General features: G+C 32.6%; 1 protein-coding gene across 1 annotated transcript; it reads left to right on the top strand.

The window, feature by feature from the left end:
* Positions 1 to 298: 298 nt before the first annotated feature.
* On the top strand, positions 299 to 26,473 carry LOC143061999 (uncharacterized). Its single transcript, XM_076233852.1, has 11 exons — positions 299 to 323; positions 982 to 1,047; positions 1,562 to 1,651; positions 2,363 to 2,428; positions 2,736 to 2,834; positions 3,341 to 3,403; positions 3,709 to 3,807; positions 4,380 to 4,478; positions 10,051 to 10,116; positions 21,130 to 21,245; positions 26,311 to 26,473. The coding sequence occupies exons 1-11, from the start codon at positions 299 to 301 to the stop codon at positions 26,443 to 26,445; spliced, it is 924 nt and encodes a 307-aa protein (XP_076089967.1). The 3' UTR covers positions 26,446 to 26,473.
* The last annotated feature ends 131 nt before the right edge of the window (positions 26,474 to 26,604 follow it).

Here is a 26,604-nt window from a genome sequence, read left to right as displayed (position 1 = left end):
CACTTTTCATTTTAGTGCATTTTACGGTTGTCAATTTGGGTTGTGAATCAGCTAAATTTGCCTAAAAACATGTGGATGAAGATAATAGGAAAATAAATGTTAGCTTTCTAAAAAGCTGAGGACTGCTTCGCTTTATCCTAATTTAATGTAATATTAGTTCATATGGTTGTTGATTAAGTATTGGAAATGTGGTATTTTAGATGTTGATTGATAAAAAAAACTAAATTCACGTCTGCGTAATACACCAATGCTTTAAAAAAAATGTTCACTTTACTTGTTGAAACGTGAAAAAAAAGACATGCCCATCTGTATCTTCTTTACCTGTTAGTTTCATCTGCAACAAGAGAGGTAATGTCTGATAGTTATAAAACCACAGGGGATTTAATTTTCTCCAAATCTCTTTATATCTCAAACATTTATTCATAATCATATGTAATGAAAAATATTATAGGATTGTATCCCTTTTTAAGAAAATTATTGGTGTATACACTAGACCAATTCACTTCCAAAGATAAAAAGTCCAAGAAAACTTTTATAACATGTTTGTAACTGATAATTCTTAAAATTGGAATGTAATGTCGCCAATCGTATTTTAACTTCTGTCGGGCATTTTTTTATTTGTGTTAATGACTTGGCTTTGCGCATAAATATAATTTTGGTTAACGCAAATTAAAAAAAAATGCTCTCCATTAATTTTGCTATCTGATAAAAACAATTACATCTTATTATCATTCAAATGTGCGTATTATCCTATTTAATGATTAACGCGAATTATAAATCTTTTAAATATTGAACAGGATTGTGTTATTATCGTCGCCATCTTGTTTACATTGGTAACAAAAACAAATTTGTTAATATCGTCTAGCGAACAATAAATAACGTCACGAGCAACTACAAGATTCCCTCTCGACCAGTCATATAAACATATTTCCTAATATGCAAATAATTTCAGAATTATATTCTTTTTTAAAACATTTATAGCTTCAACACTTGTAGAAACAGCTACAACAACCAAACCCTCTAGTACAGTTGGAGACAATGTTGCAGGTACGAATTTGTTTTGTTATTTGAGACACCGGCAGTTCGTGTCGATGTACCAATTTGTCTTGTCCTCTTACTTATGAAGTAACAATTTTAGTCGTTCTTACTCTGTTGGGGCATTTTTTTGTGTAATGGACGTACATCTATTTATAAAGTCTGTATTGTGTGATTAAAGATAAAACAGGTGGTTTGTTGCTGTTATGTACGAATTTGTTTTGTTATTTGAGACACCGGCAGTTCGTGTCGATGTATCAATTTGTCTTGATCTCTTACTTATGAAGTGACGATTTTAGTCGTTCTTACTCTGTTGGGGCATTTTTTTTTGTGTAATGGGCGTACACCTATGTATAAAGTCTGTATTGTGTGATTGAAGATAAAACAGGAGGTTTGTTGCTGTTGTAAAACAGTATTAAACATAAAGTTTTAGTGTTTCTTTGTAAGTTATTGTTGGTGGCAGAGACTCAGCCCATTTCATCGTCTTTGTTTTCCATAACAAATGTTTTATTTTCAACAAATACAGACATTTTCAAGCCTACTAATAAATCTGAGTCAACAGAAATCCGAATTCAGGATAATGACAATACATATCAAATGGTCATTAATAAACAACGTAAGTTTCAGTTTTTCTTTGAAACTATTCATAACAATGTCTCAATTTTGATGTTTATTCATGTTTTACCTTTGTAAGCTTACATTTCACACACAATCTTAAAACACTTCTTGTATGACTGAGTTCATAGTTGCAGAATTGTGTGTTGGTATTTTGTTTACTTTCTTTATAATTTGACGTTTATTAAATGGCAACATCAGGCTATCAAATCTCTAATCTCATATATCAATTGAACAGATAATTAAAGGTTAAAAAGGGAGAGAGCATCACGTACTGCAATAGAAAGAGACTGGAAGCGTCGCCAGAGTAAGCTACTCCTACCAAGGCTGTTTCAATCATCATGCAAATTCATTATCTTTACAAAATTTTTATTTTTAAAATCTTGGGATCTCATAAAATGTTTGAATAAAAATACAAAAATAATTTTTCTTTTATTATCACTGTTAATTGCATTAAATTGTAATTTAAAGAACATGTATTTCACTTGAAAACAATACACTGTATATATTACATGGATATCTTTTATACATCGAGCAGGATTGTGTAGTTATCGCCGCCATCTTGTTTACATTGGTAACAACAATGATTCGTCTAGCTAACAATAAATAACGTCACGAGCCCCTACAAGATTCCCTCTCGACCAATCTAATAAACATATTTCCTAATATGCAAATCATTTCAGAATTATATTCTTTTTTAAAACATTTTTAGCTTCAACACTTGTAGAAAGAGCTACAACAACCAAACCCTCTAGTACAGCTGAAGACAATGCTGCAGGTACGAAATTGTTTTGTTTGTGATTTCAGACACCGGCAGTTCGTGTCGATGTACCAATTTGTCTTGACCTTGTACTTATCTACTGGCGATTTAAGTCGTTCTTACTGTCTTTGAGCAGTTTTTGTGTAATGGGCGTACACCTATTTTTAAAGTCTTGTATTGTGTGATAAAAGATAAAACAGGTGGTTTGTTGTTGTTGTAAAATAGTATTAAAATAAAGTTTTAGTATTTCTTTGTTAGTTGTTATTGTCGGTATAGACTCAACCGATTTCATCGTCGTTGTACATCAAAAAAATTTAATTTGCAGAAAAAACAGGAACTTTCAAACCTATTCACCAATCTGGGTCAACAGAAATCCGAATTCAGGATAAGGACAACACAGATCCAATGGTCACTAATCAACAACGTAAGTTTTAGTTTTTCTTTAAAATATTAATAACAATGTCTCAATATTGATGTTTATTCATGTTTTACCTTTGTAAGCTTACATTTCACACAATCTTATATCACTTCTGGGTTCATTGTGTGCTGGTATTTCGTTTACTTTCATTATAATTTGACTTTATTAAATAGCAACATCAGGCTATCAAATCTCTAATCTCAAATATCAATTTAGAAAATGATTAAAGGTTAAAAAAGGAAAAAGCATCACGTACTGCAAAATAAAGAGACCGGAAGCGTCGTCAAGGTAAGCTACTTCTGTGAAGACTGTTTCAATCATCATGCAAATTCGTTACCGTTACAATAAAAAATTGTGCAGTTTTCGCCTCCATCTTGTTTAAATTGATTACCAACAAGATTCGTCTAGCGAACAACAAATAACGCCACGAGCCAATACAAGATTCCCTCTCGACCAAACATATTTCCTAATATGGAAATAATTTCAGAATTTAATACTTTTAACATTTTTAGCTTCAACACTTGCAGAAAGAGCTACAACTAAACCCTCTAGTACGGTTGGAGACAGTGCTGCAGGTAAGAATTTTGTTTTGTGATTAGAGACACAGGCTGTTCGTGTAGATGTGCAAATTTGTCTTGACCTCTTACATATGAAGTGACGAATTTAGTCGTTCTTACTCTGTTGGAGCATTTGTTTTCTGTAATGAGAGTACAACGATTCTTAAAGTCTGTATTGTGTGATTGAAGATAAAACAGGAGGTTTGTTGCTGTTTTAAAACAGTACAAAAAAAGAGTTTTAGTGTTTCTTTGTAAGTTGTTATTATCGGCATAGACTTAACCAATTTCATCATTGTTATACATCTAGAATTGTTAATTTGCAGCAACAACAGGAAGTTTCAAACCTATTCATAAACATGGGTCAACAGAAATCCGAATTCAAGATAATGAAAACAAAGATCTAATGGTCACTAGTCAACAATGTATGTTTCAGTTTTTCTTTTAAATTATCAATACCAATGTCTCAATATTGATGATTATTCATGTTTTACCTTTGTAAGCTTACATTTCACACAATCTTACACAACTTCTCGTATGAATTGGTTCATAGTTGCAGATTTGTGTGTTAGCATCTCGTAAACTTTATTTATAGTTCGACATTTAAAAAAAAAGGCAACATCTGGCTATCAAATCTCTAATATCATATATCAATTGAATAGATAATTAAATTTTAAAAACGGAGAAAGCAACGCGTTCTGCAACAGAAAGAGACCAGTAACGTCGTCAGGGAGAGCTATAAGAGACCAGTAGCGTCGTCAGGGAGAGCTATTCCTACTAAGAATGTTTCATTTATCATGCAAACTCCTTACCTTTACACTTTTTTTTTAAAAGCTTGGAATTTCATAAAATATTTGAAATGAAATTAAAAAACAAAAATACATTTTGTAAAACAGTATTTAAAATACAATTTTTATGTTTTTCTGTAAGTTGTTGTTGGTGGCATTTACACAACCAAGTTTATAGTCGTTATACATCAATAATTTAAAATTTTCAGCAATAACAGGAGGTTACAAAACTATAAATAAACCTGGATCAACAGAACTCGGAATTGAGGATAATGACAACACAGATCCAATGGTCACCGATCAACAACGTATGTTTCAGTTTTTCTTTGGCATTTCATTTACTTTCTGTATAGTTTGACGTTATTTAAATGGCAACATCAGGCTATCAAATCTCTAATATCATACATCAATTGAAAAGATAACTAAAGGTTAAAAACGGACAAAGCAACACGTACTGCAACAGAAAAAGATCCGAAAACGTCATAAGGGTAAGCTACTCTTGCCAAGAATGTTTCATTCATCATCCAAATTCATAACCGCTACACTAATCTTTATTTTATAAAAGCTGGGGATCTCATTAAATATTTGAATTGAGATTGAAAAACAAAAATACATAAAGTATCACTATTAATTGTATCAAATTGTAATTTAAAGAATTAACTTGTATCTAAATTGAATGCTAGCGGTTGAGGTGTTGGTAATTGTTCCATTTATGTTGTCATGGCCTTGTCAGATCGATTTTCGATACATCAAGTTCCGCTTCATGTTTTGATTGCCTCCAATTTGTGTGTTACATAGATTTGTTTGTCTTATCGATTTATAAGATTTGAACATCGGATATTTACTGTTACCTTATTTTAACTATAATATAAAAAATGATCAGGTATGATTGCCAATGAGACATTTCTCCACAAGACACCAAAATGACACAGAAATTAACAACTATAGGTCACCGTACGGCCCTCAACAATATGAAAAACCCGTACCGCATAGTAAGCTATAAAAGGCTCAAAAATGACAATGTAAAACAATGCAAACGAGAAAACTAATAGTGGGAGATATTATGGAATAATTGTGCAAATTGTGATACAAGCATGAAATTTGGTATGAAGGTCGAATTTTTCAAGATGGCCACCGCTCATTTTGCAAATGGCGTCATTTTGAATTAGCTACATTTCGTAAATCCTTTGAAAGTTTTGTTATAGGTATTATCCAATGTAATGTTTGATAAAACTTAAATTAGAGTTCCTAAAGTACGATGAAACAATATATAAATGACGAAAAGGTGACTTCCTGTTCCAAAATGGCGGCAATTTCCTGATCAACAAGCGATATCACTTACTTTGTTAAATTCAAATACCTTGTTTGGTTAAAAAGACAAGTTGCGTATCTTATAATTATCTGAACGTTGCCAATACACAAACCCGTACAAGGATGGCCATAACGATAGCTTTTAAAGTCACCAATTGAACACAGTTTGATGTTTTGCATCCGTATTTCAAAAGTTCGTGACACAAGGATGTAACGCGACAACAGAAGCCAATTTTGGTTTCCAAATATAATTGATTTTCTTTTCTTTCATCCCAACCAAGTATTCATTACTTGGTACGTGTACCTGTCGAATGCGTAAATCCTGAAGAGCCCACCTTGATATGCTTCTCTTTTTATGTGCTCCAAAAGAAAACCACTGGTAGGCGGAATAGCATCATAAGACCGCTGCTTCCTGGCAAATGATTCAAATCGTGCCTCGTAAACATCAAATGTTGATGTTGTCAAACATTATGCAAACAGGTGCTTATATGATGTCCATGTCTGTGTCTTCATACTAATTTAAAGCGGTCAAAAACGTCCGTTACATCTGGAAATACTTCCCATGCAAGTCGACGACCTTCACTCTCACACACAGTTTCACATCACAGAACGCATGGAATGAAGGAATAGTAACTACACGAGGACCAAACCATTTGATATGCCATGTACAGGAAGCCATCGAAAGTCTTTATTCCTTCAAAAACCTATCCACAATTTTTCCACACCTAACTTTGCGAGTTCTGCTACATCTGTATCATTACTACTTAAAATTACTTTTTTCAACCATATTTACCAGCAGGCTTAACGTGGACAGACATTCGTGTACTAGTATCTGCTTTTTCATGGTTACAAGGGGATAACTGCGAAGTATCCATATTGAAATTGCAAAAGAATATTTTTTTTTATTTTCATCTTGAGTAACATAAGCATTTGTTTTAGTCTCTAAAGATTCAATTCTGTCAGCAAGAAACTTGAACTACTCCGTTTTGTTGTCATCTTAGAAAAAAACTACTCCAAACACCTGACGTTCTAACAGAACCAAAAACTTTCCATCAAGCACCAGCACGTTGCATTTTTCTCGATCAAGTACTTAAATAATTCATTTAGTAAACATCAAATACAATACTTATCGGTGCAAGATTGCTGCCCTATCAATGATAGATGCGTCAAAATTTGATTCATTTGATGGCAAGTCGCAAAATGTTTCAAGTATACCCATTTGTGTGCGATTTAGTACCACTGTTTAAAGTGACTACTTAAACAAAGTCAGAGGGGCAATTTGGTTTTCATGGATAAAGAAATCTTAAAACTGTCTTCTTTGACAAGAAATGATCAGTCTAGAAAATGGATCGCAATCACTTTGTGTGTTCTCCAGCTTTGTCAAAGACATTTTGAGTTTCATGGTACGGCTATAACTTGGAAATGTTCTTTGTTATCTGGTAATAAAAAGCAGATTCTTCTTTGTTTTGCTTTTGCTTTAACAGATCTTCGTATTGTTTGGACCCAATATCTTGGAATTTATATACCATGTTTACATACATATCTTATTTGTTCCGAGTCAACAATTTCATTAAAAAAGTCAATTTTGTACAAATCTGACGACCCACTTTAGAAAGCCTTTGACACTTTTCGAAGAAATTCTTTTATGTTTTCGTAGAGTCCTCATGATGTCGTGCATCTGTTGTAGAATGACTCAAACCATCATTCTTTTTCAAATTCAGCTACCAGTCTACTGACTTCTGGTTCAGATACCATCCATCGTCTCAAGGGGATCTTCGATTCAACCTATGGCACCAACATCGCCTTTCACAAATGCTTTATTCTTATTTTGTCCTGATCAACTGAAATATTAGAAAACAACTTGCTGGTCTTACGTTCAGTGAAATTATTCTTTGCAAATTCCATTGCCTCCTGTGGGTGATGTTCGTTTAGGGGAGGCATATCTCGGAGATGGATCAGTAACCATCGAGCATAATATACACTTTCAATAAAATTGAGAATGGAAATGGGGAATGTGTCAAAGAGGCAACAACCCGACAATAGAGCAGACACCAGCAGAAGGTCGTCAACAGGTCTTCAATGCAGCAAGAAATTCGCGCACACGGAGGCGTCCTTCAACTGGCTCCTAAACAAATATATATACAAGTTCAGTGATAATGAACGCCATACTAAAATTAAAAATTAATACAAGACTAGCAAAGACCAGAGGCTCCTGACTTGGGACAGGCGCAAAAATGCGGCGGGGTTAAACGTGTTTATGATATCTGAACCCTCCCCCTGTACCTCTAGCCAATGCAGAAAAGTAAACGCATAACAATACGCACATTGAAATTCAGTTCAAGAGAAGTCCGAGTCTGATGTCAGAAGATGTAACCAAAGAAAATGACAATAATACATAAATAACAACATACTACTAGCAGGTAACTGACATGCCAGCTCTAGACTTCAATTAAAATGATTGTAAGATAATGTCTTCATCATATGAATATCAGGCACAATACTTCCCGTTAGGGGTTTAGTATCATACCATCATAACATATATGAGAAGAATATAACCCGTGTCATGGCAACAACTGGTTTTTTAATAAATGTGTTTAGTTCCGATGCAAAGACCCTATAAGTAAACCAATATTAACGCCAAAATATGCAATCTTTAATGACCTGACAACAGTATCGTAACTATATCCCTTCTTTATAAGTCTATTTAAAGGTTTTGTTAGCTTCTGAGGTGAATACTGACATTTTTGTGCTTCATAAAGAATATTTCCATAAAGTATTGGGTGTGAATACTTTCAAGACCAAAATATACGGTATCATGCTTGTTATGGACTCTTTCGTGTCTTTGTAAAGTACGATATCTGACTTATAAAATGAGCGTACTACCTACATAACAAGGTCGACGTTCTTAATTCATAATTAAACGTAAGAAATTAAACTGTGGTCGATATGACTCTCTTTCCTTACACTGATGCACGTGTCTAGTCCTAGGTTCATTTGAACATACATGATAAAAAATGCTGTTCTATATGTTGCAATATTGGCTTCAGTGAGACCACATGTTCATCAACGATCGCGCAATATATTACACCAAATTTTAAGACAAGCCATTTCAATGTACAATCCACCAAACATGACGATAAACTTTTCTTCTCCGTACAAACCGGCCATTCCCACTGATTTTGCTTAGCCAATATTAAAAATGGTTGATCTGCAACTATGATTGCTGTTTGCTCAGGATTAAGAAAATTTATCACTTTGTTCACCTTATCCATCGGATGCTTGATCATTGCAACTGAATGGACTTGTTTTCAATCAGTGGCGTCATAGAAGTTACACTTATATGAACAAAAGAGCCTAAATTTTTTAAAGGAAATCCAAATCATCATCTCAGTGTTAGATTAACTACGATTTACATTAGTGTGGTCTGTTAGTGCGTGAAAATCGCTCTTTATGTCTATAAATAGTTTGCGCATGGACAAAATTAATTGGTCAACGCATGTGTTTAATAACCTTTAACAAAGTTATCAAACCATCATTCAACTTCCAAAAACACAAAGTATATAGTCAATAGTTCAAATGTTTATGTGCGAATTTTATTACGTTTTTGCGCATGCGCAAGCACTAAAGAGTCAAATATTTATTCCTAGTATATACGTCACATGTAAGGAATGTAACCACCAAACCTGATAATATTTGTTTTACTGAAAGAAAGTCAAAGAAAAAATTTCCAGAAAAATAAGTATTTTCAAACTGAAAAAACAGCCATTTTTGAAAAAGGTCGTGGCCATTTTGAAAAAAATGATTTTCTTAATGGCCAGCAGTTTTTTTTCTAAAAACGTATATAATGATGATGCTTTGTGCTAATTTTCATGCTTGTATCATCATTTGCACTACTCTCTCGATTTTGCTTGCTAATATCTTCCACTATAACGGCTTTATCTATGTATAAAATAATAAACGAACAACAAATATGTAACTCATAAACAATCGACAACCACTGAATTACAGAAACCTGACTTGGGACAGGCACATACATAATGAAGCGGGGTGGAACATGTTAGTGGGATCCCAAACCTTCCCCTAACATGGGTCAGTGGTATTATAGTACAACATAAGAATGCACTATTAAAATCAGTTGAAACAGTCTTTACTTATCAGATGGTCAAAAATACAAGTGCACATGGCCGGGTACTTGTATATCCCAACAACAAAAAGACACTTGGTACAGATCTGAGAGTACTCGCAGTTAACTGCCATCTAGTTCAAACCTCTAACAACTAATAAAAAAATCATGCATCTAAGACTAAATATTATCAATCCGTACACATCCAACATCCAATGGATTTAGTACAAAGACGTCATAAACAGTCAGGGAAAAAAATGACCCTGTGTTTGATTTTCCATGTTAATTTTCTCTACCTAGTTAGTTTCATTAATAAACATCCGTCATAAAATAACTGGGACAATGTCTGATAGTTATAAAATTACATTTGTTTTAACTTGATTCTTATATTACAGCTTTATTCATAGTCATATGTATTGCAAATCACATACTTTTTACATTTAAAGCTTCAACACTGGTAAATACAGCTACAACAACTAAATCAACTAGTACGTTTGGAGAGAATGATGCAGGTATGAATTTGCTCTCGTGTATCTTATACACGAACCGAGTGACATGTATCTAGTACAAACATTTCTATTTGTTAAACAGTTCCACATCTTTTACCGATGTTGAAATTCTTAGAAAAAAAATCGTAAAAAAGGAAAATGGCAGATCGGAGGACTTAACTTGTATCTTAAAATCTGAGACAACGAAACTTGTCGTGATTTGAGACACCGGTCATTCGTATCGGTCAATCAATTTATGATGACCATAAGCTTATGCATCATTATTTAATTCGTTCTTTATCAGTTGGAGCAGTTGTTATGTAATGAGTGCAGCTTTGTGTCTTAATCCGTATATTATGAACACACAAGAACGTAAAGTATTTCTTGCTTTATATTGGCATAGAATTCTTTTTATTCTTGAAATATCCTCAAATGACTGTCTGCTATTTATTCAAAATCTGTTCATTAGTTATTTTTTTCGGGTAACTATTTTTACCGTCTCTTCTTTTCTAACGTTTTGTTTTTGTATCACTCATGCTTTGAAACGCTTTTCATAAATGTCCACTGTACAGGTAATCAATACACAGCTTGTACTTTACAGTGTTTTAGACAGGTACACATGAAAAACGATGTTATGGAACATTTCGAAAGTTTTCTTTGGAAAGAACTTGATACCATCAGTCTTTTCAATTACATATTAATAAGTAATAAGATTGAACAATCACTGGTGGTAAGCGGATGGTCGTAACTAAAAGTTACGACCATCCGGAGATGGGAGACAACTCTAGGGATAAGTTTTTCTTTTCCGCTTTTCGTGCAGTAAAAGGTTCATTTGAGCCAAACCGCTTGTCTCGTATACACGTATCGTGCGTGCGTTGATATTGAAACCAAATTTGATAGATAAAATCATTCCAATTTTCTTAAAATAGTCATTCAAAAATTCGAGCATGATGGTCGTAACTTTAAATGTGTGATGGTCGTAAATTCAACTATAGTATTTTGAATAATGGTCGTAACCGACACGAGATGGTTGTTACTTTGAAAGATGACTGTAACTCAAGTATTTAGACAAACTTTTATTAATGTAAGTAAAAGTAATAAACTTAGATGTCATATATGATTTGCTACTGTTACGGCCAGAAATTACCTTTAAATTGTAGCCAACAAAAGACACAAATCAATAAGAAAATTTAACAATATTTATTATACAAAAGTTTACAGGAAGTATTACACAAATATTACTGTCAACTTAACTGTCAAAATATGAGTCCAATCTTTTATCTTTATCTGTATCCGGATATCTTTCGGAATCCAAACTGAATATTACGGTCACAATCCAGTATGATGTTGTTTGTAGAATAAAAGTGTCAATCCAAATGCTATGAATATTAATGTCTATCGATGTCTAAGTCTAAGTCCAAGAGTAAGAGTGAGTCTTTTACTTTAGTGTCTGTATATATATATATATATAGTTGTCACGGAAATCTCTAGAACATTCTATAAATGGAAAGTTCTAGAGAACTATAACGGAAGTTTCTGGAATAACGTAGAAGTTTAAATTACGCATCTTTTATAAGGATCATTCTGGAAAGTTCCAATCATTCTGTAAGTATCTGTGATTGTTCCAGTGATTTCTAAACTGCACAGTTATAAGATTATTTTGTAAACAACTATCAGGCCATACAACACAAATTAGGCCAACATAAATAAATATAATAATTACAATATCATAACACCTCCCCCTTAAAAGAAATTTAAGTGTTACTAAAACTTATCATGAATAATATGAACAAAAATACATAATATATACAAAATGATTTAATAAGCTCTAGATAAAGCATCTGCTATTACATTATCTTTACCCTTAATATGTTTTACAATTACATCATATTCCCGTAACAATAAACTCCATCTAGTCAACCTCTGATTTTTATTTCTCATTTTATGTATGAAGGTGAGAGGATTATGATCAGTATAAACAAGAATAGGATATACAGTGGGATTCAAATATACATCAAAATGTTGAAGTGCTGACAACATTGCAAAACACTCTTTTTCAATAGTTGAATAATTTTTCTGATGTTTATCTAATTTCTTAGAAAAATATGATATAGGTTTCTCAACATTATCGTCTGTCTCTTGATATAAAACAGCTCCAATTCCTACATCACTTGCATCAACGGCAAGTTTAAATTGTTTTTCAATTTCTGGAGTAATCAGAACTGGGCTATTAATTAGAAGTGATTTGCTATTTTCAAAAGCATTTTGACAATATTGACTTCAGATAAATTTAGAATCTTTCCGTATAAGATGAGTCAATGGTTGAACAACAGTTGCAAAATTTGAACAGAATTTCCTGTAAAATCCAATCATGCCTAAATATCTCATAAGTTGTTTTCTATTTGTAGGAGGAGGAAATTTGGAAATAGCTTCCACTTTAACCATAATAGGTTTCACTTGACCTTGGTCAACTGTATGCCCTAAATAATCAACAGTGGCCTGACAAAATTCACTTTTACCAAGATTAACAGTCAAATTTGATTGTGACAATCTATCAAAAGTATCATACAAATGTGTTAAATGCTATTCCCAGCTATTACTACATACAATTAGATCATCAATATAAGCATAACAACAGTTTAAATCTTTTATAACATTATTGATCATTCTTTGAAATGTAGCACTTTTCATGCCAAACGGCATTACAGTATATTAAAATAAGCCATCTGGTTTAACAAAAGCTGATATTTCACGAGCTCTCTGTGTCAGTGGAACTTGCCAATAACCTTTCAACAAATAAAATTTGCTCACAAATTTTGCTTGACCAATGTTATCAATACAATCGTCTATCCTTGGAATCGGATAGGAATCAGATTTTGAGACTGAATTTACTTTTCTGAAATCAGTCACGAAACAAATGGTTTTATCTGGTTTTGGCACAAGGAGACAAGGAGAGCTCCATTCACTCTTACTCGGCTCAATAATATCATTGTCAAGCATATCTTTAATTTCTTTTCTCATAGCTTCAAGTTTGAGTGGATTGAGCCGGTAAGGATGTTGCTGAATTGGAGAAGCATCTCCTACATCAACATCATGACAAACAGTAATGGTTTTGTTTGGCACATCTGGAAAAAGATTTTTAAAAGAAAATACAAAGCTTTTATTTCTTCTCTACGATCAAAAGACAGATGTGCAAGTTTTTAATCTAAATTTGACAAAATTTCTGAATTTTTCAATCTAACTAACCATAGTTTTTCAACTAAAAGGTGGTTCAATTACATCTGGTATGCATTAAGATACATCGATGTTGTTTTGCTTGAGTGATTTACCTGTTAAAAGCTCGGGTCTCAACACGGTTTAAAACGAATTAATACCAGTTTGAAATAGTTTAACGGGGGCGTGGCCTATTTGTTTGACGTAACTTACCGCCAACTTGAATTAAATTGAACGACTGCAAGCGAATCTATTTGACTGGCATTAAAATGATTTGATATGCATCGAAATAAATTAAAAATGATTTTTAATTTTTGTCAATCTTTATCAAATGACGATTAATCTCATTTAAACAGCGTTAATGCGTTTTTGTCCGATCAAGTTACATTCGGGTTACTAGAAATGTCATGATTGTTCTTAAATTTAACCATGCCTTAAGTGGCAACTGGTTTACTCTCACATTCATTAGTACGCTCAAAATATGGTTTTAACATATTAATATGACACACTCTATTTTGTTTGCGCCGACCTGGAGTTTTTACAATATAATTTAAATCATTAATTTTACTCTCTATTGTATAAGGACCACAATATTTAGCCTGTAAAGGATGTCCAGGGACTGGCAAACATACAAGTACCTTATCACCAGGCTCAAAAACTCTATCCCTGGCATCTTTATCATACCATATTTTTATCTTGTTCTGTACATTTTAAAAGTTTTTCTGAGCAATTTGACAAGCAGTATACAATTTTTCTTTAAATCTAGATACATAGTCTAAAAGATTCAAGTCAGTATGTTCAGTAAGCCACTTTTCCTTAATCAATTTTAACGGTCCCCTTACAGTATGGCCAAATACCAACTCAAAAGGACTTAATCCAAGGGAATCTTGAACAGCCTCTCGGACTGCAAAAAGTAGAAAGTGAACTCCATCATCCCAGTCTCTGTCAAATTGAAGACAAAAAGTTCTAATCATGTTCTTAAATGTTTGATGAAAACGTTCTAAGGCACCTTGAGATTCTGGATGGTACGCACTTGATCTATACTGAGCAATCCCTAACTGGTACACGACTTGCTGAAATAAACCTGACATGAAATTTGATTCCTGGTCGGACTGTATAGACTAAGGAAGTCCTAATATGTGAAAAATTTGATCAGAGCTTTGACGATAGTAGGTGTCTTGATATTTCTGAGCAGAATAGCCTCAGGAAAGCGAGTAGATGTACACATAATTGTCAATAAATACGCATTTCCAGTCTTGGTCTTTGGTAAAGGTCCAACGCAGTCAATTAGAACTCTGCTAAAAGGTTCGTAAAAAGCTGGAATAGGCAGAAGTGGTGCTGGTGGTATTGTCTAGTTAGGCTTACCAACAACCTGGCATATATGGCATGATTTGCAGTATTCTGCGACATCATTTCGAAGTCTGGGCCAGTAGAAATGCTGCAATGTCTTAAGGCAAGTCTTTCTTATACCTAAGTGTCCAGCCAAGGGGTAGTCATGGGCAAGACCAATAATTTCTTGTCTAAAAACTTTAGGCACCACCACTTGGTATACCACTCTCCATTCCTCCTCTGGGGTAGCATCATGAGGCCTCCACTTCCTCATTAAAATGCCGTCTTGATGGTAATAGCATTCGGCCACTTTGTCTGCTTCCTCCTGTGGTTGAGCCCTCTGGCTGAGCTGAAGAACCTCAAGGTCTTTATGTTGTTCTTTGACTAAATTCTTTCGGTCTAATGAATGGCTGTTTACGTCTGGCCATGGCATAATAACATTCTTGTTAACACTAGGTGGTCTTATTATGGCCTTTTCTGAGCTACCAGGACCTTTAATGTCGGCTAGGAAAGTGTCAGAGAGGTCCATATAATCAAACTGGTTTTCTTGCAAATCCTCATCTTGTTGTTTTCTAGCCATCGCCCTAGTGACAGCACAAGCTGGATACAATTCAGCATCATCTTCAGGTAATTTAACATCCACCACCGGTTCACTGGTAACAATTGGTTCAGCAACCACTTTGTTCCTAGCTAGACCATTTCCTAGCAATAACGTAACACCCTCAATGGGGAGATTAGGACGAACACCCACAATAACTGGTCCAGTTATCAAATCTGACTTCAGATAAATACGATGGAGAGGAACATCTATACAACCTAACTCTACACCTTGTAACAAAACGGAGGCACCAACAGAAGTCTTCTCGGACAAAGGTAACACACCTTCTAACAATAAAGACTGAGAAGCTCCAGTGTCCCGTAAAATCTTAATAGGCTGAAGAGTGGTATCATCAACAATAGAAATGAACCCATCAGACATAAGGGGTTTATATTCCTCCATGTAATCACAAAAACTGGACTTAAAAGCCTGACTCGCAGGACATTCCAACGTACTGGTAATATAAGGTGTCGTACAAGCACTGGACTTCAGCTTGTTATCTCGTTCATTCTTCTTCTGGAGTCTAAAAACAATCAGCCATCAGGTGACCATTTTCCTTACAATAAGCACAAATCAGTGACTTCTTCTCAAAAGTATCAAATTTTGGACTAGACATATTATAACTGAACTGACTCTTATTCTGTGCAACAGGCTTACTATCAGTACGCTCAGTGCTTTGATTTTTGTAATTTCCACTTGAAGTATTAACATTTTGACCCTTAAAACTTCTTTTATGTGAAAGGGTATAATTATCTGAAATAACAGCTGCATCATGTATTGTCCCAACAGTTTTGTCGTCTAAATGTGTTTTTAAGTCTAAATTAACACATTGTTTGAACTCTTCTAATAATATCAATTGTCTTAGGTTATCAAAATTGTTATCTGTTTTCTTTGAAGTAAGCCATTTATCAAATAGATCTTCTTTTTCCCGAACAAATTCCACATAGGTTTGCGAATCAAACTTTTTATCAGATCTAAATTTCTGTCTATATGCTTCTGGTACTAGCTCATAAGCTTTCAAAACTTCTTGTTTCACAGTGTCATAATCGTAATTTTTTTCTGATGGAAGTGTGGAGTATATTTCAGCGGCCTTTCCCTCAAAAACATTTTGTAGCATTGTAGTCCAATATGGCTTTGGCCAATTCAAATTATGAGCAATTTTCTCAAACTGTTGAAAATATTTATCGACTGTTTTTTCACAACATCTGGGAACCAAACGTATATTTTTTGCTGCATCAGAATAGTCTGATTTCTGGTGGACTTTAGTGTTGTTTTCTTCTTTGACCATTTCAATTTTCATTTTCTCCATTTCTAGCCTTTCCCTCATTTCAAGTTCTTTTAATTTCTCCTTCTCCTTTATTTCCAGTTCTTTTAATTTAAATTCATCTTCTTTTTCTTTTTTATCCATTTCCAATCTTTCCTTCATTTCAAGTTCTTTTATTTTAAGTTTATGTTCTAATTCAAGCTGTTTTAATTTAAAAGCGTCAACAGTTTCGACCTTAAGTTCAAGAGCCTCTTCTCCTAAAATTTCTGCGTCAACTTATTTGTCTATTACCAAATTTTTTATAATTTGTTTTCTCATGGATACTTTAAAATCTAATTTCAGATGTTTAGCAAGCAACACTAATTCCTCTTTCTTTAAATTATCAAACCCCTCCAGGTCAGGCGTTTTCAAAAAATTACCGGCATCAAATGCCATTTTGTAGAATTTTGTTGGCTAGTTATAATAAAAATACTGATTAAATTTTGAATAAGATATTTTCAGTCTCCCGGACGAGCCCCCAATTTCTGTTACGGCCAGAAATTACCTTTAAATTGTAGCCAACAAAAGACACAAATCAATAAGAAAATTTAACAATATTTATTATACAAAAGTTTACAAGAAGTATTACACAAATATTACTGTCAACTTAACTGTCAAAATATGAGTCCAATCTTTTATCTTTATCTGTATCCGGATATCTTTCGGAATCCAAACTGAATATTACGGTCACAATCCAGTATGATGTTGTTTGTAGAATAAAAGTGTCAATCCAAATGCTATGAATATTAATGTCTATCGATGTCTAAGTCTAAGTCCAAGAGTAAGAGTTAGTCTTTTACTTTAGTGTCTGTATATATATATATATATATATATAAGTACGTCTGATTCAGTGACAACCCTAGACGAGTTGTATATATTTATATATATATATATATATATATATATATATATATATATATATATATATATATATATATATATATATATATATATATATATATATATATATATATATATATATATATATATATATACAACTCGTCTAAACATCAACCTAACAATGTTAGATCTGTAAATTTGCTTTCGCAAATTTTTGGTTCTTTCCTCGCCGGGATTCGAATATAGTTGTCACGGAAATCTCTATAAATGGAAAGTTCTAGAGAACTATAACGGAAGTTTCTGGAATAACGTAGAAGTTTAAATTACGCATCTTTTATAAGGATCATTCTGGAAAGTTCCAATCATTCTGTAAGTATCTGTGATTGTTCCAGTGATTCCTAAACTGCACTGTTATAAGATTATTTTGTAAACAACTATCAGGCCATACAACACAAATTAGGCCAACATAAATGAATATAATAATTACAATATCATAACACTACAAACAATGTTATTTGTTACTCTGATAATGGTATGCAGAAATTACGCTAGAGAATTATTAAACTACACAGTTCTGATGTATTCCAAACGCTCATCATATAGGAGTACAGTTAAAACTTATCAACTCGCGTTAAGCCAAAAAGTATGTTAGGGTCGAGTATTAATATATATTTTTTATTGTATGTTAATGAATAAAATTATTAAATGCACGTGTATGCCCTCATATTTTTTTTAATTTTTTTTTTATATTTACGACTTTTTTTTTTATCTGCAATCATGTCGGCAGATGAAATTATTAAACGTACAATTCTGAACCATTATCTTTAACTTTTAATCAGCTATTGCAGTTCTTATAAACTATTGGTCTTTAAATATTCGGCTTTTTGTCGTTCATGAGGAAATTAAATCCACAAATGCACTTCGGAGTCCTAGGTTGAGTTCAATATCGTAGCAGCTACGTAGTGCTACGTATATTTTGACTATTGGATGTGTAGCTATAGACTATTGTTGCTACATAAATATTGATATTGGTCCGTTTCTGTGTGTGTTACATTTTAGTGTTGTGTCGTTGTTTTCCTCTTGTGTTTGGTGTTTTCCTCGGCTTTGGTTTGTTACCCCGATTTTGTTTTTTGTCCATGAATTTATGAGTTTTGAACAGCGGTATACTACTGTTGCCTTATATTGTTGATATATATATATTTTACACTGCTACACACGCCTAATAGTTACACATATAATAGGGATGAGACACAAGTTAATCAAACTTATATAGTATTCTCCCATAACAATTTATAACAATAGAATATTTACAAAACATGCATACAAACAATACATTATATATATAAAAAAAATATTGGAACTGTGAAGAGATGGTGTGTGATGATGTGAATGGTTATACACCAAATGTATGTACTTGCACTTTTACACAATTAGAAACCTCTTCCATTTTCAACATTAGTTAAAGACGTATCGCCGGAGGTTAAGATGTTCAAATTTAGTAGAGAGTTATCTGGTAACCAATGTAGATTATTAAATAATTTGGTTCTTATATTCGCATAATTAGGACAATAAAAAAAGTGACGTGAATCTTCGCACTTAGCACCATAACTACAAGACGGATCTGAAATAATGTTGACTCTGTTAAGATCATAATTCAAAAAAATAGCTGAGCACCTAAGTTGTGTCAAAATGATGTTGAGTTTTTGCCAAAGTCATAATGTTTTGGTACTTGGGCTTTTGAATTCAACTTATAATTTTTTAGTTCGGTTTTTAATTTACCTAAAGAGTCAACAATGCGTGTCACCACATTAAGGTCACACACAAGCGCTGAATTTAAGAGTAAAACAAAATACTAGTTTGTAACCAGGCTTAAGCTTGTAGCCAGGATAATATTACAAGGAATTAGGTAGAACTAAATGTACTGCTGCAACTATCACATACAAACCCCGGTATGCAGGTTGAAAATTATGTGTAGGTTATATGTTTATATTGTATGAATTGCTACAATCTACTCATGGACATTGGACATAACTGTGAACCTTATTATCAGCTTGATTTCACTAAACAACAATATGACTTCGAAACATCCAGTCTAAAAATAAAGTGAATGTTCTTTAACTCGGATACGGACCTGCGTGGGTATGGTCTAGTCTCGATAACGACCTTCATAACCTATCAATATTTTTAGCTTATTTTGACTCCATACTAATGCTCTTTCGACTTAATGAATCTTAATTAATCTTAAATTGTACATTTAAATAAAATCAAAGAGTAGGTACATCATCTAAAAGTTTTTAAAAAAGTTTATCTTTTCAAAATATGCAACATCTAAAGAAGAAAAAAACCAGGATACTGTTATTTCATGTGATGTCCAATTTATTAAAAATGCCTTTCCTTAAAATCATTTTTTTTGTAATTAAAAATGATTTGATACATTTCGTGCTTTTTATTTCTAACTAAGAATTATCATAACCATAGCTGTGTTTCTTGTTTTAAAATGAATTCTCCACTTTTGAGAAATTAACATTGTTAATGAATTTAACCGCTTACATTAATTCAATTATTTGCCTTTAAATTTGGTTAATTTCACACATTATATTTTCAGTATATATGACTGTTCATTTCATTTTGTATCGTTTCTGTCGATACGTTCCAATTTTCTTCCGTTTCGCACTTTACAGGTACTCCTCTCTTCATCCCTTTTAGTTTTTTATAATTTGGTGAAAACATTCAACTTCACAAATATATAATATAATATATTCATATATCAGAGACACGTTTAAAACTCTTGACTTGCTTTGTTCGGTCCAAAACATTTAAAAAATTTTGAATATTAAATCAAACTTTAATCAAAATTCCCCCAAAACTAATATTAAAAACTTTTTAAAAAATTTGGAATTCATAAGTGTTACACGGATTCAAATTGCTTTATTTTACATTGTATGTAAAAATTCAAAATAAAATCTTCAGAAATACATCATATTATATATGTATATGATAAAAGACACGTTTAAAACTCTTGATTTGTCTTATTCGGTCTCATTTAAAACAGAGTTACGACCATCACAAATTTACGTTACGACCATCCTCGACATTTTTGTTTTTTTTTTAGTAACAAACATCATGCACGAATTTTTGAATGACTATTTAACGAAAATTGGAATGTTTAAATGCATCAAATTTGGTTTCAATATCACCAAACTGCCGAATAGTATGTATAAGCATGCGGTTTGGCTCAAATGAACCTTTTACTGCACGAAAATCGGAAATTAAAAACTTATCCCTAGAGTTGTCTCCCATCTCCGGATGGTCGTAATTTTCAGTTAAGACCATCTGCTTACCACCAGTGACAATAGAAAGAAGATTGGGTGGTTCATTGGAACCAATATTGGAATTCTCCTTCATTTTTACTTGATACTCAAATTCTATAACATTCTTTGCCAATTATGTTATTTGGCTGAATCTGTCAAATAATGTCTTCTGCATTATCCAAATTATTTCCACGAAAAAAATACATTAATGACATGCGTCGGAAGCAAATTTCTGGATAGAATTTCATTAGGAACTCTTTAAGCCGAATATGTAAAAGCCAATAATGTATGAGGACCTACTAATTTGGAAAGATGTATTATCAAAAATGATCTTAGATAAATATATAAATCTATCTAGCATGTCTCAGGTCAAGATTGATACACCAAACATTTATTTTACCAGCAATCAAAACTTAAATAATACCCTACTTTGTATCATATAGGACGAGTATTGACCATTACCATGGGGTTGATTGGCGCAGTCGCATGTGGTATTCTGATTTACAAAGCCCCACCAATGTTACACCAAGTAGAAAATATGAAATTAAGACTTGCTGACGTAAGTAAATGTATACATGACAAGATATATTGAATATAATAGTTCATGGTTGATATATATTATAATCTATAAATGTCAGTTTGTCAATCTATGGGTTAAAAATGTACATAATTAGTACACGATGCTTAATTCCACATCCTTTCATTTACATCTTTCCATTAGACAAGTAATGTATATATTTGGCTATTATATTTTAGTCTAATTCATTCATTAATAAAAATCTTTACGTGTCTCTTGTTTTATTCGACACCTACGTTGGTATTGACTGTTTATTTTTTTTTAAATTTGATGCCAAATTATTGTGCTTCAATAAAAGGTGAAAAGCTGCTTAAACGTAAATCAAACCTAAAAGTCAGAGGAGAACTAACAAAATAATGGTAATAAAGGTCCAAATGGTGAAGTTGAAATCATCTCTTTGTAAATTTTACGGACGCCATTTCACAAATGATATCGGATATGTTCCGTACGTCGTATTTACAATCCCCTTCCCTTCCATAAATGTGACCTACCATATAAGACTAAGATTTGTTATCTCATAAGCAACACGACGGGTGCCACATGTGGAGCAGGATCTGCTTACCCTTCCGGAACACTTGAGATCACTCCTAGTTTTTGGTGGGGTTCGTGTTGTTTATTCTTTAGTTTTCTATGTTGTGTCGTGTGTGCTGTTGTTTGTCTGTTTGTCTTTTTCATTTTTATCCATGACGTTGTAAGTTTATTTTCGATTTATGATCTTGACTGTCCCTCTGGTATCTTTCGTCCCCCCTTCAAAGACAAACAAAAATGAATTTAATTACATGTACAATATAGAAGAAAGAGACATCAATACAGTTACAAAACATTATAGACATTTCTAACACAACACACTATATTCGGCAGTAGACATGTGTTTATATGATATGTCAAGCTAAGAGTTAACAAAACACTCTATAGAAAGAAACAAAACTAGCACAGAAATATCCGGGCAAAAATTTTGAATTGTAAGAAGTAGTGTTTGAAACAATAAAAGTTCTTGTTCAAATATTTCACACAATTGCTTCAAATAGTATAATGTTCATACATGCACATGATTAAATATTGTCTCGTAAAGACATAGGTCATATTCGAAGATAAAGGCTTTATGTTGGTAACGACAATAAGAAAATATTTGTTGTATTCTGCGAAACAGATATTCCGTGAAGGTCAACCTACTAGTAATGGCGTCTTTAAGATTTGTAGGTAAGTCGTTCTGTCCACACTGTAAAAACCCTATCGTTCCTGATATTGAAAAATCAGGTAAAAATACTGAATGAAAAACAGAGCAAAAATTGAGGCTACAAAAAAAAACCCAAAACGGTTATGATTATTTGTGAACAAATTCATAGGTTTCACTTTTGGTTAAAAATATGAATAACTAAAAAATTTACCAAATAAAATCAGTGCGAACTTCGTAAAACCTACTAATGATTTAATTCAACATTACCTACTAGAACTTGTGGTGCAATAGTTTCATCCAAAAAAAAAAACTTCTACGATGAAAATAATAAAAGACTGGAATATCGTTTCAAATGGAAAATAATTTATTAGACTGATAAAAAAGTTAAGAAAGTGATTATATCGAGAGTAAAGAACACATGTCTATAATCCCATTTTAACAGGAGTTACATTTTTGATAGCATTTGTAAGTTTTACCATATTTATTTATAATGTATTGCGAAACAAGTTATAACAACTTATATTAATCCATTTCCACTTTGCTGGTGCGAGTGCATTGATTATTACCGCGGTCCTTTTATGTACATGTAGGTATAATACTATTATATATATACAAAGCATTAATCACGGTCATGGAAAATAAGATAAAAAATCAGTGTATTACTTTTTTTATAAATGTCTATCTGAAACTATAAAATTTAATATCAGAATTCCATATTATTGAAACAAGCTTTCGATGAAAGAACACATTCTTAGATATTTTGATAATACTGAGCTCCCTCTTATTTGTTATATTTACAAGAAATCTACTCGGAAATTTGTATTTAATTATAACCAATTGTGTAAAGATGTTAATATCAGTAAAAATACACCTACTTCGTGTAATTGCAGTAATTCCGAATACATTTATGGACCCATTTCCCATGTTATAACAGGAGATCTAAACATAATTCAAGACCGAGAGTTGAAATCATTCCTCAGTAAAGGACCTAAATACCGTCCCCCGTCAATTATTAATTGGAATGAGTGTCGTAATATCATCCACGACTCACTCAGTACTTACTGTTTGAAATGGATAAAACAGGAAAAAGCTGACAAAAAATCTTTGGACTCTTTTTTTAATTCAGTAATGAACATAGTTGATATACGTATTCAACATTTTAAAGAACATTTTACTCTTAACGATAACCACAATAAACCTATTTCGCGTATCAAACATAAACTAAAAGAACTAGCCAAGAAATTTGTTTTTGCCCCGGCCGATAAAGCTGCTAATAATATTATAATTGTTTGACGTAAATTTTACATTGAGGTTCTACAAACAGAAATCACCAATTCACCAACATTCCAACTGACTCCATTTTCAGAAAACGACATCTGTAACAAACATAAACTTTTAGCTACCACTTTACAATCAGAACCAAAAACAATGAAAGTCCCAACTATATATTGGCTTCCGAAGCTACACAAAACACCTTACAAAATAGATTTATTTCGTCTTCAAGTAATTGTTCAACTACTAAATTATCTATTCTTCTTACCAGTGCACTTGGTACGATCAAAAACATGATAATAAATTGTTCAATTAAGGCCTTCGAAAACAGTGGAATCAATTTCTTTTGGAGTGTCAAAAACTCGTTGGAAGTACTTTATAAATTACATGCTTATATTGGTGATTTTGAATCTGTTCAAAGTTTTGATTTTTCTACCCTATATACCACATTGCCTCACGTTCTCAATAAGAAAAAATTCACACACCTAATTAGATGGGCATTTAAAAAGTCAGAATGTGAATATATATGTTCAAACTCTTTTAGGTCATTTTTTAGTAGCAATAAACAAAAAACTATGTCAATTGGACATGCTTTGATACTATATCTGCCCTTGAATTTTTACTAGATAACATTTTTGTTCGCTTTGGAGATTCCGTATATCGCCAGGTTATCGGAATTGCAATGAGGACTAACTGTGCATCACTAATTGCGGACCTGTTTTTGTATTGCTATGAGTTACAATTTATAACAAAATTCAGCAAAGACCAATCGAAACAACATCTGATACACAAATTTTATAATACTTTTAGATATTTGGATGATATTTTGGCTCTCAATAATGACGACTTCAGTATGTATACTAAAGAAATTTATCCTGTTGAACTTACATTAAATAAAGCTTACACTAACAATGACCACTGCGCTTTGCTCGATCTTGATATCTATATCATTAACGGAAAGCTTTATACTAAAATTTATGATAAAAGAGATGATTTCTCATTTCCTATCGTTAATTATCCATTTTTAGATGGTGACGTTCCCTTGTCACCATCTTAGGGTGTTTATATATCTCGACTTGTACGATTCGCTCATGTATGTAACAATGTTTTAGATTTTAACGAGAGAAATTTATGTATAACTGAAAAATTATTACACCACGGTTTTCGATATCACAAACTAGTCAAAACATTTACTAAATTTTATCATCAGTATAAGGACATCATTCGTAAATATAGCTCAAAATGCAGACTTCTGATACGTTCAGGTATTTCACATCCGATATTTTATGGAAATATTCTTTATGAAGCACAAAAATGTCAGTATTCACCTCAGAAGCTAACAAAACCTTTACATAGACTTATTAAGAAGGGATATAGTAACTATACTATTGTCAGGTCATTAAAGATTGCATATTTTGGCGTTAATATTGATTCACTTATAGGGTCTTTGCATCGGACCTAAACACATTTATTCAAAAACCAGTTGTTGGCATGACACAGGTAATGTTCTTCTCATATATGTTATCATGGTATGATACTAAACCCCTCACGTGAAGGATTGTGCCTGATATTCATATGATGAAGACATAATCTTTCAATCAGTTTAATTGAAGTCTGGAGCTGGCATGTTAGTTAACTGCTAGTAGTCTGATGTTATTTATGTATTATTGTCATTTTGTTTATTTTATTTGGTTACATCTTCTGACATCAGACTCAGACTTCTCTTGAACTGAATTTTAATGTGCGTATTGTTATGCGTTTACTTTTCTGCATTGGCTAAAGGTATTGGGGGAGGGTTGAGATCTCATAAACATGTTTAACCCCGCCGCATTTTTCGCCTGTCCCAAGTCGGGAGCCTCTGGCCTTTGTTAGTCTTGTATTATTTTTAATTTTAGTTTCTTGTGTACAATTTGGAGTTTAGTATGGCGTTCATTATCACTGAACTAGTATGTATATTTGTTTAGGGGCCAGCTGAAGGACGCTCCGGGTGCGGAAATTTCTCGCTGCATTGAAGACATGTTGGTGCCCTTCTGCTGTTGTCTTCTCTATAGTCGGGTTGTTGTCTCTTTGACACATTCCCCATTTCCATTCTCAATTTTAATAATAAACCAGTACAATCATCTGTTTGGTCATAGCTTTAAATATGATTGATATAGATATATATATATATATACAACCACCAACAGTGGACGTATCGGGTATACCTTCAATTAAGGCATGTAGAAAAAACACATTAACAAAAAAACGGAAGACAAGAATATTAAAAGTTACCAAAGCACAACACAGTGACGGAATTTACAGGTACCGAGCCACGTCAAATGAATACTGCCAAAATTAAGCTAAACATTAAAAGTAATGATTTTCAAAGACACAAAAAGGGAAACTATAACACGTTATATAGATGATAAACAACATCACCTCATAGAATATATACTTCAAGACCATCAGTTTTTATTTGTAATGTTTAACCGGAATATTCAATAACAATGTCTTGGTATCTTCCGATGAATTTTAAAAAAAGGACGATATGCACTTTGTCTGCTCAGACAATTGTAAGACACAATAAATCTTTAAAAAAAGTGTATTATTATTTTACAGGGAAGAATAACAAAAAAGGAAGTTGAAGAACAGATATATGATGCATTTACAATTGAAACGTCAGTGGAAGACGGTGAAGGAATAAGCTTTTTAAACATTCCTCCCAATTGTCACCTTAATATAATGTTTGAATAAATGAATACCGTTGTATTTGACAAGATGTTGTTTTTTTTCGTTACAATGGGTTTTTGTTTTTTTTATTAAATAGTGGATAAAGTTTAAAATTCATAATTTTCATTTCAATACATAGGAAGATACGTTAGGGCAATACAAAAATAACTTGATGTTAATAGT

Source organism: Mytilus galloprovincialis, chromosome 2 (genome assembly GCF_965363235.1).
Source record: "Mytilus galloprovincialis chromosome 2, xbMytGall1.hap1.1, whole genome shotgun sequence".
NCBI lineage: Eukaryota > Metazoa > Mollusca > Bivalvia > Mytilida > Mytilidae > Mytilus > Mytilus galloprovincialis.
Note: the sequence above shows the minus strand (reverse complement) of the source record. Positions and strands in the feature narration are given on the sequence as shown.